The sequence below is a fragment of the Syngnathus floridae genome, chromosome 3 (assembly GCF_059516105.1).
Source record: "Syngnathus floridae isolate MCC-2025c chromosome 3, RoL_Sflo_1.0, whole genome shotgun sequence".
Lineage (NCBI taxonomy): Eukaryota > Metazoa > Chordata > Actinopteri > Syngnathiformes > Syngnathidae > Syngnathus > Syngnathus floridae.
The window spans coordinates 21,974,521-21,987,659 of NC_142415.1; the positions used below are offsets into that span (position 1 = coordinate 21,974,521).

The following is a 13,139-nucleotide window of genomic DNA, read 5'->3' on the forward strand; positions in this document are numbered from 1 at the left end:
GAGGGACAAATGTCACCTCGGCGCGTTGCCTTTGTGTCTGAGAGAGGTTGACAGTAATGAGAGCGCGCGAGCCGACCGAAAGCGCCCGGCTAGCGCATATTTGCGCGACGCGAGCCGTCACGTCCCCTCTGCTCATCTGTCTGCATCTTTAAGCTGACCCCCTGCCCGCCGGGCTAAAGCGTGGTGGGGGTCGGCCTCTGGCATTCTAGAGGAAATGTCACAGCCTCCTCCGCGAGTGAGATGGAACTTTGCCAGGAAGAGGCGTCGCAAGGGGTGTCGCGTGGCGGGGAGTGGAATGATTGATGAAATGATTCACGCGCTGGACGGTCAATAAGTTGAAGATGTTTGGGTTATTTTTGCTGAGTTTGCATCTTTTCCACCAAGCTATAGGTCAGTTTGGCACAGTTCGCTTTTTATGATCACACAGAAATATTGTCGTCTCATACTCAGCGTCTCAATGTTTGTATTTTTGTATAGCGCAATTATTTTTAAGACCGTCGTATACTGCAGTCACACTTTTACGCCGTGCTTCTTTTTCAGAGTCAACCAGAGCAGGTAAACTAAGTGTAAAAGCTCATTTTGGGTTAAAAAAAAAAACAGTCTCTTGGGAGTGATTTAATATATTAATGCCTCTTTACATGAGTGGGCAGACTTGCTGAAAACTTGCAGTGGCTTGCATGGCGTCCTCCCCAGGAGGTGTGAACCTGCACAGGCTTGGCCCAGTGATATGTGGCCCTGTCCTTTTGCTAAGGGAGGCAGCAGACTGTGAAACAAGATTTTCAAAAACTTGGCCATGGTCCACAAAGTCGAGTTACTTTGGGGTCAGCGTGAGCAGAGGAGAAACTTTTTTTAAAAAAAAAAATGTATCCGCTTGTCTCACGATTTCACCCTGTCTGACCATGCAGTCCTTATTAATGCAGTGACAAATACAAAATCCATTTCCGCCCACCCCAAAATATCTGACACAGCTTGGAAGAGCTAATAAAATACATTTTAGAGATTTGGAAATCGCCCCCCATGCCACCTTTGAGCTGCTTTCAAACGACTTCACCACATCATCACGTAAATTTGAAATATTCACAAACTGGCTACAGACAGCAACTGTATTTGCCGCTTTCATGGCACCGGAGACCTACTAGAGACCGTAAAGTTTTACATGTGAATAAAAACATAACCACCCTCATTTTTTGTAGTTGCCGCCACCTGGGCTTGGCAGGTTCGCCAGTTTTTGATTCCTCTCTCATTCAAACTGAGCTGAATACAAAACGCCACATAAACAAACAAGAGCTGCACTCGAGTTTTACTTCATCAGACTTGTTCTTCTGGGATGTGGCACTTAATAAAACAAACTAATTGATGCAGAAACACAATCTGAGCCAAAGCGCATTAAAAATTAACCACAAACCTTCGCCGGAAGGCTCGGCGCCAACGAGAAAAAAAAAAAAAAAAAGAGCAGACCTTTATCAACTTTGATTAATTCCTAAAACAGATTAGAAATGAATTAAAACGTGCACAGGTTAAACTGAGACTGCTCTGGGACTAAAAAGCGCGGGGTGCAGAACGATACCCGCGGTGCATATGACACCGCTAAATCCTCCGTGATTACCTAAAACATGGGGATTAGTTTCCAGAGTGTTTAAAAAAACCTCGCTAAGTATGAGTGACAGCGCCGCACTCAGCTGGCCGAGAGCAGAAGAACCAAAGAAATGTGATTTCTCCATTCAGTGGTGGAGAAAATGGCTAATTTTGTTCTTTCTTAGTAAACTAGAACATGAGTGTTTGATTCCTACTGTGAGTCTCGAGTCATTTATATTTTCGTACGACACTAAGATGATGATTTTTTTATAGATGTATTTTCCATAAAGTTTCCGATAAAAGCTGAGTGAACACTCCAAAAGTTTTACAAATATTCTGTTGTTTTTTTTGGACAGCCATATTGTGATGAATCAGTCAAACGAGCGTCCCTTTTTTTTTTTGCCGCATGGAGAATATTTTGACTCAGCCGCAATCATCTAAATAAACAGACATTCAAATGAGACGGCACCATAGCAATTAGCCTGAGGCTATTGTTTTTTTTTTGTTTTTTTTTCCCCCGAACAGCGAGCCCGGATGCTGATTCATGGTTCTGGAGTACGATTGCAGTGAGTCAGCGCTTGCGTCAGATCCAATTTTCATGCTGCGATATGCAAGAAAATAAATGGTTTTCTCGTCTTGGTGTGCTTTTTCCTGTCTTCACAAATATTTTTGCTAGCAACATACAGCTCAATACATTATGAATTTAATAGCCCATGTATTCTATACATTTAAAGTTGAACCAACCAAAAAAGTCGTTTAATAGTTACCAATTGTTTGAGTGGAATTCCAACTGTTGATCAGCTAAAACATTATTTAATCCAAAAATATTTTTAAATGTATCGCAAAAAGACAAGAACATGGCTACGATACAATTTTTGTCTATTAACAAAATCTTAATATGGGTTGATTTAAACAGAAAGCAAGACTGACAACTTATTAACACATTCCTGTAGTTCACTGAAAGTTCAGCCCGACACAAACACAAAAACACGGGTGGTAAATCTGGCAGTGATGCGGCTTAAGCAGCAAAATATGCTGTTTTTCCAACATGGGTGAACAGTAATCCCGCCTTTCGAATGACACTTTGCACAACCGCCGATGTGGCTAATGTCTGAAATCTTACCGGCGGTTAAGTCCTTGTTGAGGTCGATGAAGGCGTTAGCGTGAGGGATACGCATGTTGACGGGTGAACTCAGAGCGTTTTGACACACTGGATCCCTAAAAAAAGGTGGGAAGACAAAATTAGAAGCTCACCAATATTTTTTGGGAAGAAAATTTGTCACAAAAGTCTTCCACAAAATGGCCTAAGCAAAATAAATCAGTTATTTTGCTGGTCACAATAAGTCGCTGTCATATTGAAATATTTTTATGTAAGATTAATAAATAGTCATTTTCTGACGATTTAAGTGAGTCGTTGTTCTGAACGGTAGATAAAAATATCTTTTCCCTCCAAAATTTTATTATATTAAGACGACGTAGATATAAATCACCTGTTGGTTAGAGAGCAAAATTCCGTGGTGGTCGAGTCGGTGACTCCAAATATATCCGGGATCATGTCACCGTTGAAACTGCAAAACAACATTTGTCAGCAATATAAACTTTGTGTATGACTGGAAATAATCCCATAATGTCGCTCATACTTACTCCATCACCAGAGGTTGATCCCTGAAGGTTTTATTCAACCTGAGCCAAGCAGTCATATCTGCAGGAAGCCAAACACAATTTGATCGTATTCCCCAACAAAATGAGTCCCTTCCCCGGCCAAAGACTTTTGCATCCACATACCTAATGTCTCGTTGTCTCCCCAAAAGATGAAAACCGAGGATGCCATTGTGTTAATCTGAGCCGTGAGGAGAACATCCATCTGGGAATCTCCATCATAGTCGCCGGGCACGACACTGGTGAGGACCGTGTCACTGTACACATAAACAGGGAGTTATTATATACAATTGACTTTTCTCCAGCTTGTATTTAAACACTATTTGAAGTCTGCCCATTTCCTAAAATTCCGTTAGTGTGAATTTCCAGGGTTTACTATAATGGAGTCACTCCTGGTGACTTTATCATTAAAAGTGAGATACTACAAGAGCGTTTAAAGTGAAAATCAATAAGAACACGATCACCTTGGCAAGATCCCTTTTGAGATGTACACCTTGGGCTTGAAGTAAGGTGCTTTGGAGTCAGCCAAGAAGATGACCAGCTCGGACTCTAAAATCAAACAAAGAATAAGTATAAGATGAAGATGCAAACATATGAAACATAATAAATAGTGGGAGAGTATGCTGTTATGACACGGCTATTTAACATACGTTCCCTGATGATGAAGATGTCTGTCTGCTTGTCGGCGTTAAAGTCGCCAAACGCCGCAATTGTGCCGTTGTTTTCGGCACCGAACAGGTCGGTCGTGACATTCTGGAGGGCATTCGTGTGATGGTTGGCGATAAATTGGAAAAAAATAACAAAAACAGTCCTATGTGACAGGGACATCTTGCAGATAGCAGTGCTCCTTTGACAACAACACTGATCGTCTTTCGGCAAGCCGCTTTACGGCACGCAGGAAATAGCAGCGTTTTTACGCTGAACGAGGCATGACCTGGAAAACGGTGTCGTATGTCACTTTCATAGTTTATTTAATTGTACTAAAGATCGGAAATATATGTATTAAGGTCCTGTAATTTGGTAAAATGTTGCTGTATTTTCACTTTTGTCTTTACGTCAGTGTCGTGCTCAGGTAGTTTGACAGTTGACAGCAGCAGCAAACAATCGGTTTTACGATCAGCTTAGCCGGATATGGTAGGTTTTCTTTCAAAATAACAGTTTGAAGCGTACATTGTAGTTCAATTTTATTTAAAATCACGGACAAAAATTTAATTGAACAGTATGAAAATGTATGTATTATCATGATAAAATATCATTTTTGTTCAAAAAGAATTTATCTACACAAACAAACGACACATTTTATTTATTTTGAAATTGTAAGCCAGAAGTTTTGTGTGCACAAATTAGAACTTGAGTGCTTTTGCAACCATGGCGAGCTTGGCTGATGTCGGGTGGAAACTGCTGGAATTTAAATCCCGATCAAAACGATCAGGTCAGATTTACCCCTTTCACCTTGTCATTGTATTACGAATAACCACTTTCTTTTTCTGCGTGCGGGTGACGTTTTTCCTTTTTTTTTACGCGGGGCGCTTGGTTTTGCAGCAGATACACTGACTGGTCTCATGCGTGAAAGGTCAGAGGTTTCAATGTGCAACATTTGGGGACAGCTATTTTGAGAGCCTCTCACCTCTTCCATAATTAAATCAACATAGTTTCGAATACGTGTTTGTATGTTGCAGAAGATGAATCTTGAGGAAGCGAGAGATTTTGCAACCAAACCACCAACAGACTGCTGGTTCATGTTACCAAATAGTCCTGAATGAAATACAATAAACACTCCATGCCATCCCAAAATATGTTTGATATTTAGTAAAGTGTCTCTAAAAAAAAAAAACACTTTAACAGCAATACCACTACAATTGACAGTAATGATATGCATGTTAGTGCATCTTGAGGAACGGGAAGATTTTGCAAAAAAAAAAAAAAAACTCGTCAAACAGTATAATGCTACAAACTATATCACCTTTGTCCCACCTGTCTTACAAGATTTAAGAAAAATACATACATGTGTTATTGCATCATAACTACATCATTGAATTAATAAACAACAACACCCTGTTGTCCATTCTAAACATGTTCAATCTGTTCTCTGTTTTTCTACTGTTTCTGGGTTTGGAATTGGGGTTGACAGAATGTTAAAAACAATCCAACAGCGTTGCAAGAAACAAACATTTTTTTATTATTGGAATATGCAACTCAAATGAGTCCGATTGTGATGACTTATTGCAGGGCTGTTGTATTGTTAACTTTTGAATCAAAATCACTTTTAACACATTCTTCTGAAATTGCAATGTTGTAATGTCGTTTTTTCTGTTGTCTGTCTGTAAAAATAATTGATTGCATGCATGTTCTTTATGGTAACATCCTAATCATGTCATTCAATGTTAATTCATACACGTGTCCAATGTTTAATGTGTGCTACTAACTGCCTCCTGCTGTAGTTTTGTGATTTAGCTGAGAAAGAGAGAGAGAGAGAGACGATTGGCCTTAATTTCACCTTTTGAAAATGGCTGCGATAAAGGGGCCTCATCAGAAAGTCCAGAGACTGGGTAAGTAGAAGCAGGTTTAGAGGAATAAATCAAATGAAATAAAAACATTAAAAGAAACAAAAAAAATACATAAATAGAAATAATAAAATAAAAAATGCCGTGGTTCAATGGTGGACCAGCATATGGTGACAAAAGTATTGGATCAAAGTGCAGTTTTATTATTATTATTCCTATTATATTTTATTATATATTATTTTATTATTCATACTCAAATAAATATGCTCCCAAATGTGTTTATGGGCAAGCTGTCTTGAATGGTTTGTGATGTAATCGTTTGGCTAATTTGCATGAGCCCGCCCCCAAATTGAGTTGAACGCATGATTTGCCAGCCTAGCTGGGTGAACATTTGCCATTTTGAAGAGACAGCTGAAATCTGACAAACCAAAAGGTAAGCAGAGCTGCGCTGAGTTTTAACTGTAGTGTCTGACGTGTTGCTGAAGTGACTAAAAATGATTTTATTTCCCCCTTCCACACATTGTAATAAAAGTTAGATTTGCCTTCCAATCCTGAAAATAACATATAATGTCTCCTTTAAGAATTTACCACAGATTAATTGATGAATTGAAATTAAATGACCAGGTGGTGTGTCCTAATACTTTTGTTATCCAGTTACATATAATATTTCACCAAATGCAATAGATACTGAAGAGTCAGTGGAATATTGGACTGAATGATTCCATGTTAGAAAGTAAAATTGGAATGTTCAACTTCTCATCTACACTCCTCAAAAGAGCTTTATCTTTCCCCTTTGTCCCCACATCGTGAAACTTTTAATATAATGAAAATTATGCTAATTTCAGTGGGAATGTGAAATGTTCACTACCTTGTGGTGTTGACCTGGGGTCAGATCTATTAAAATGCAAATCACCATCTTCAGACGAGTCTGAAGATGAGGGGGGGAAGAAAAAGTCAGACTTGAGGGAATTCCCGGTCTACTCCCGCTGTTGGGACACTAAACTATAGTGTCTGATAGCTTACCTTTTCTCTAGTAAATAATGGAAAGAGAGAAATCAAATTACAATGTCTGTGCCATCCTAATTTCCATTAACTTCATTAGTTTTCAAGAAAAAATGTTCTTTTGGGACGTACAGGTCTTTCTTTAGAATTACCTGTAATTGTTTTGGGAGGAAATGTTATGTATCGAAATGTGGCATCGGCGCTTGGTATCGGTATCGGTGATGACTCAAAAAATGGATATCGGTCTGAAAAAAATTGAATCGACCATTTTCTACGACTTCAGCGACAACATCTTTGCTCAAATTCCCAAAATGGGTTAAAAAAATGATTCTAATCCCCTCCTGTATTTCTTAGACAAAAGATATGTCCGCCACAATGGAAAATCTGTACCAATTGTGTCCTCTCTCTCAGGATCCATCTATGAGCCCCTCAAGCTGTCCATCCTCCACCGCGAGGATGAGCCCCTGTGGGAGAAGCTGGACCGCTACTACAACGCCGGTAAGTACACTTATCATCCGTCAGCATGCGAAGCCACGCCATGTAAGAGGTGTACAATGACAGCAGAGTGGGGAGACACACAATAGCGCCACAGCCGCGCGATTGAGTTTAGGATTTCATCTGACATGTTCCTATTGTTAAGAGGTGTGTGTGTGTGTGTGTGTGTGTTTAGAGGGTCTTTCAACTAAGTGTGTTTCTGTGTGCTACAGCAGAGAAAAAGAGTCCTCCACAGGAACAGCATCGATTAAAGGCAATTTCCAGGCTCAAGTGCTTTTTCCTGTTCTGGTGGGCCATGAAACACAGAATTGGTTTTATGTGGCCAAGGAATGGCGAGGGTGTCAGCAACTTGGGGTATCCGAATGTCTAAAAGTATTTTTGATTATAGAGCCAGGTAGGAATAAAATAAGATGTCAACTTCTTTGATCGAGATGATTTTGATTGGTCCGATTTGAGTTTTGTCGCAATAGCCTGCCTCGATAGGCTGCTGTAAAAAATGAAAACCCAAAAAGTCCTGCGGAACTTTATGTTGGACTATTTGGAAGTAAGAAATAACAGATTTTATTGTTTGTTTTTTTTGTGTGTGTGTGATTTCTGCTTTTTGCCTGATAGCCGTGCATATTGCTTGCGTTTACTGAAACAACGGGTGGTAATTATCGCCATTCAGAGTCCAACAGGTGATCCCGTGCATGGAAATAAAGCTCGGCGCCAGGCTTATTTACTCGTCGGCGCGCCGGGTGGCTGTTATAGGAAGTGGCCGTCCAATTGCGGCGCGGGAGGGGGGGGAACAAAGCCGGCGTCGTTATCAGTAGCACCCAGACCCGGCTGCCAATATATGCTACCTGCTCACTGTCGGGCAGCGAGGCAGGAACACAATGACAAATCAAACCCGTTCTTCTTTTTGTGTGTGCGTGTCTTTGATTTTGTGCTGCAAAACTAGCCACAATGGCACCACTGTGACTGACTTGACACGTCGTCGTTTTAAAACTCATTTAGGACTCCTAGGAGACGATGTAAATGAGTTCTGGAAGGATGTTTTACTCATCACAGAATTAGGTGGGCTTTTTATATTCTCATAAAAATGTCTTAAGAATCTATTCCTGAAACAGGAATGGGCATTTTGCCATTTGGGGGGAATTCCAGGGCAAATCCTGAGCTGAAGCGGTTTGATGCTCATCTAAAAGGGTCAAGTCAAGTCAAAAATCAATTTTTGCGAGGTCGCTTATCAAACACCAATTTTCAGAAATAGGCGGACAACTATTAATTTAATTTCTATTTTTCATGCTCAATGTGTAATTAAGCGTGCCGACAGCCTGTAAATTGTGTTGTGTTATTTAAAAGTTAATTTTCCATAATATGTCCCTTCTAAAACGTTTGAGCATGAAATTGAGTCCCTTGAGAACAAAACCGCGATAATGTTGTCTTGATGTTTTTCCGGAATGACCCGAGAAGAACGCATCGAGCAAGTCATCATGAGCAGCGTGAGGAAACACGCACACGCGTAAAAAGTCGTTTGTTCTCAAAACGTCTCGCGAATGCAAATGAAAGATTTGGGAGGAGGGGATTTTGACATCCGTCAAGATAATGTTTCACTAAATCGTCTGGTTCGGAACAGACTATTCCGTCGCACGTGGGAGCGATGAAGAGAGGCCATGGGATGGGAGGGGAGGGGAGGGTGACAAACTAAAGACGACACCTGAGGGCAAATAAAAATAGTCTTTTGATGTCGCTGAAATTTCAATTAAAATTGCGTTGATGGATTGTGGATAGTGAGGACTTGGCTACTTGGATTTACTCTTGTATTCTTTATTTTAAGGAATTTACAGTCGACTAAAATGTGGTACACTTTTGGTAAATAGTTGTATTTTGACGTGCACAAAATTTGAGTGATTTACCTGCACAACCTTTAGGGGATATTTTTAAAAACGTTTTTTTATGGTCATGTATTTATGGAAATTTGTGGAAATGATTATTATTTTTTTTTATTCTTACACTTTTAATTAATCGTCGTATTTTGACGTGCACAAATTTTGTGTGGTTTACCTGCACACTTAGAGATTTTTTTTTACCTATTTTATTTATTTTTTGTGTTCATGTATTTATTTATTTTTTACGGTAGCACAATTTATTTGCACTTGTGTTACTTTTGGGGTATTTCTGGTTGTATCGTTATAATTTGTGACAAATGGTATATACATATATTTTTAACCTGTGCTTTTTTTAAGCGCTTTTGACCTAACCTAGTTCTTTTTTTACAGTCGATTTTTTTTTTTTCTCAGTTTAATCACCCTTTGAATTCTTTTTGTCGTTGTTTTTGCTGCTGTGGCATTTTCTTCCACCTCCCACGAATCCGACACAGCACAAAAGGTTCTGATGATGGATGTGCACATGCTTTTCATCAGTTAATCCATGCGTAGAGGGTTGAATTAAACGCCTTCTCTACTTTTTGGGTGAGAACATATGTTCATCCGTCAAGTGTCTCAGCTGCTCTAAATCCGTCACCATCTCTGACTGTGTAACAGATGACCGGCAGAATGGATGTCGCCTGCCATTCGTGGCGCCTAATGTGCTGATGAGAAATGACATGATCTCCCCCGATAGATTAGTCACCTCTGCCGTGTGCGTGTGTAAAATATATGAATGGCTATGTCAGAGGCTTGGGTGGGCACATATTTCTGCATAGGTTGGTGTAAGCCAAGTTGAATTTAAAATTGTCAAATGTTCTGTGTTATTTCACATAAATCACTTCTGTCAAAAACAAATGGTTATATAATAAATAGATAAATCATTTTCTAAGGCTATTTTATGTCTGTACGGCAACCTTGAGTGCCTTGACCTTATAAATATTATTATATAAATAGATCAATAAATAAGGAATGTTTATATTATATTTATAAAAATATGGCACACTGTATTTGCGCTTGTGCCATTTGAAACATTCCTATACGCATTCAGATGCGAGCCGTACGTTGTCTCACGGTTCCTTGAACTTGAGGAATATTCCGAGAGCCTCGCTCATTAGCTTTTCTTCCCACACGTTGCTTGAAGGGCAGGACTCGAGTTAAAGATGTGGGTTGCGTAAAGCACATTCATGCATGTTTCATCTTTTCTCTTGCCAGTCAAGACCACCATACTCAACTACCAAAGTCCCACCACTGGGCTCTTCCCCGTCAAGATCTGCGCCACTTGTAAAGAGGCCAAGGTGCGGGACTCCTCGTACTGTGCGGCGGCAGCTTGGGCGCTGTCCTTAGCCTACCGGTCAGTATCAGCACGTGGCTCATAACCGAAAATGATTTCCAACGTGACTGTAAAAGACAGACGAGATTTGATCGGCTATTTTAGTCGAAACAGATGAGGACGAAAACAAACTAAAAGAGCTACGAGGACCGTACGACAATGAGTGAAGACGTGATGAAGAAAGGGAAGAGGAGAAGAAGAAAAAAATCAAGGGAGATGGGAGGGGATGGACGTTAAAAATAGAGACTGCTATGTGAACCGGCGGCGGATCGCGGCCATCAGTCACGGTTCCCTCCTATTAGATCTGTCACTGGGATTTCATTAAGATAATTCTCATCTGACAGCCTCGGAGAATAGTGTTACTTTCTCATGCGTGTGTGTGTGTGTGTGTCACACGATAAGTTGATTTCATTCACTCAGTTCAATTGCATTAAAATGAACAGAGGCCATGTTCTGCTGTCATCCAGAGGCTCTGAAGCGCCAACGATATCTGATAAATGAGCATGTACTCTCTTACTGGCCACAACATTCGCTACACGTACACAATTGAAATTGTCAGTATGACTCGTTTCGCGTTTCCCCACATGGGATATTCTCGCAATTTATAATTGCCTATATTCAAAGTTTTAAATATATATGCTGATTTAAACACAGACTTATTGCTTACTCAATGCAGATGTTGAGTTTCAATTCATCCAAGTTGAACAACTTACCGTATTTCCCGCACTATAAGGCGCACCTAAAAACCTCCAATTTTCTCAAAAGCCGACACTGCGCCTTATAATCCGGCGCGCCTTATATATGGACCAATGTGGATTCGTGGATGAGGACTAATTTATGAAAGTAAGCTTTACGTGTTTATTTTGTGTTGTGTGATATTAACGTTTGAGCAATGTTGAGTTATTGCTATGTTGTTATTGTTTTCACTATTTCGAGTGTTACTATATTGTGATTGCATTAACGTTTGAGCAACGTTGAGTTATTTATTCTATGCGCCTTATAATCCAGTTCGCCTTATATAAGGACAAAGTTTTAAAATGGGCCGTTCATTGAAGGTGCGCCTTATAATCCGGTGCGCCTTATAGTGCGGAAAATACGGTACTGTAAATGTGTTCTTTTGGGCTATAGACGCATCGATGACGACATGGGGCGCACCCACGAATTGGAGCACTCGGCCATCAAGTGCATGAGAGGAATCCTCTACTGCTACATGAGGCAAGCTCATAAGGTCGGTGCCATCACAAATCCTTATATTATTATTGGACATTATTATTTGTATTTTATTTTGATAGTATTTTATAATGATTATTTCTTATTTTCATATTGGAAATTCCCTGTCAATCATCACAACTGCATTTGAAAAGAGCAAAGATGTGACTGTCCAATATCTCAGACTTCTCTTCTGAGCTAGAACTAGTCGGTTGGAAAAGGGCAAAATATGTTGGCAGTCGGAGGGGAAAAAAAAAAAAGATGGAGGATTAGAAAGTGGCTGCTCTCATGATGGTGCGAAGCAGCAAGAGGGGAAACAAATGAGGTAAAAGTGGGACAAAGGCCCAATTATTTATAACTCTGTGTGACAGAGGGAACGGCTGGCGGCCCAGCTGTGATTTCATGTCGTCGCTACCCACACAGTCGACCCAACACATATTGTACTCATGTATTATACGCTCCCCCAAGTGGCTGCTTTCCACTCGCAAAATTTCAAATCGGAACCCGCATAGGAATTTGACACATTTGATTTTTTGTGTAAAAGACGACACAGTACAAAATCCATTCCCGAGATCCCTGTTTGTTTAGGTGGAGCAGTTCAAGCAGGACCCCAGCCCCTCCAAGTGTCTGCACTCCATGTTTAACTTGCACACGGGCGACGAGATCCACACCTACGACCAGTACCACCACCTGCAGGTCATTTAAAAAGAAAAAAAAAAAAAGAGTTCCATATTAAATGGAACGGCGGAGCTTTTGAATTAAATATAAAAATGTGGCTCGTGTGCTCTCTACAGATCGACGCTGTGTCCCTGTTCCTGCTCTACCTGGTGGAGATGATCTGCTCCGGCCTGCAGATAATCTACAACACGGACGAGGTAGGTGCTAGCCAGGTTGCAGGAAGGCAGCCATTTTATTAGTGGAGCCCAAAACAAAACCTTCAACTGCTTTCTCCTGCAGCTTTGTCATTTTAGATTCCATCTCCAATCGTTCACACAAACACACACACCTGCACGTGCACTAACACAAACACACGCTTTGCAATGATTCTCTTCTTTTGCATTTATTGTTGTTTTTTTTGGGCAGTTCACTTATTTGATGAATTTTTTACCTCATGGTACCTACTCCACTTGGCTCTGGTACTTCTTGTACCTGCTCAGCCAGGTTTTCATTTTGGTAGATGGCATCTGCACCTTAGGCTCACTACGTTACTGTGGATGAGATCAACTGGAGAAAATCAACTATTTTAACCTGTTCTAACTTTGTGAATTATTCCTACTGTGCAAAGTAGCTGTTATCGTGATTAATCATTTGTCCATGTATGACGTGAATATTTTTAGAGTCTTTCTATTGTGCGAGATGTCATTTATCATTAGCGAGGAGCAATCATTTTAATTATACGACAATATCGGCAGACGTTGGATTATTTGTAATTGCTTCATCTATTTTTAGTATGAAAGG

At 40.2% G+C, this 13,139-nt stretch overlaps 2 protein-coding genes across 4 annotated transcripts in view; one reads left to right on the forward strand and one right to left on the reverse strand.

Moving 5' to 3' along the window:
- itfg1 (integrin alpha FG-GAP repeat containing 1) overlaps positions 1-4,122 on the reverse strand; it is a 48,152-nt gene extending 44,030 nt beyond the window's left edge. The window contains exons 1-6 of the mRNA XM_088372251.1: positions 3,885-4,122; positions 3,699-3,783; positions 3,361-3,491; positions 3,220-3,277; positions 3,066-3,143; positions 2,699-2,793 (exon numbers count right to left, since the gene is read on the reverse strand). Coding sequence (XP_088228377.1) covers positions 2,699-2,793; positions 3,066-3,143; positions 3,220-3,277; positions 3,361-3,491; positions 3,699-3,783; positions 3,885-4,062 — 625 coding nt within the window. The 5' untranslated portion in view covers positions 4,063-4,122. The remainder of the gene's footprint in view (positions 1-2,698; positions 2,794-3,065; positions 3,144-3,219; positions 3,278-3,360; positions 3,492-3,698; positions 3,784-3,884) is intronic.
- A 459-nt stretch (positions 4,123-4,581) lies between these two features.
- The window catches only part of phkb (phosphorylase kinase, beta), a 28,001-nt gene continuing 19,443 nt past the window's right edge, over positions 4,582-13,139 (forward strand). For 2 of the 3 annotated variants that reach the window (XM_088372249.1, XM_088372248.1), the window contains exons 1-6: positions 4,586-4,666; positions 7,152-7,238; positions 10,355-10,493; positions 11,601-11,700; positions 12,270-12,377; positions 12,476-12,556. In XM_088372249.1, coding sequence (XP_088228375.1) covers positions 4,603-4,666; positions 7,152-7,238; positions 10,355-10,493; positions 11,601-11,700; positions 12,270-12,377; positions 12,476-12,556 — 579 coding nt within the window. In that variant the 5' untranslated portion in view covers positions 4,586-4,602. Of the gene's footprint in view, positions 4,667-5,675; positions 5,784-7,151; positions 7,239-10,354; positions 10,494-11,600; positions 11,701-12,269; positions 12,378-12,475; positions 12,557-13,139 lie in introns of all 3 variants that reach the window. The other variant, XM_088372250.1, reaches the window with a different exon arrangement.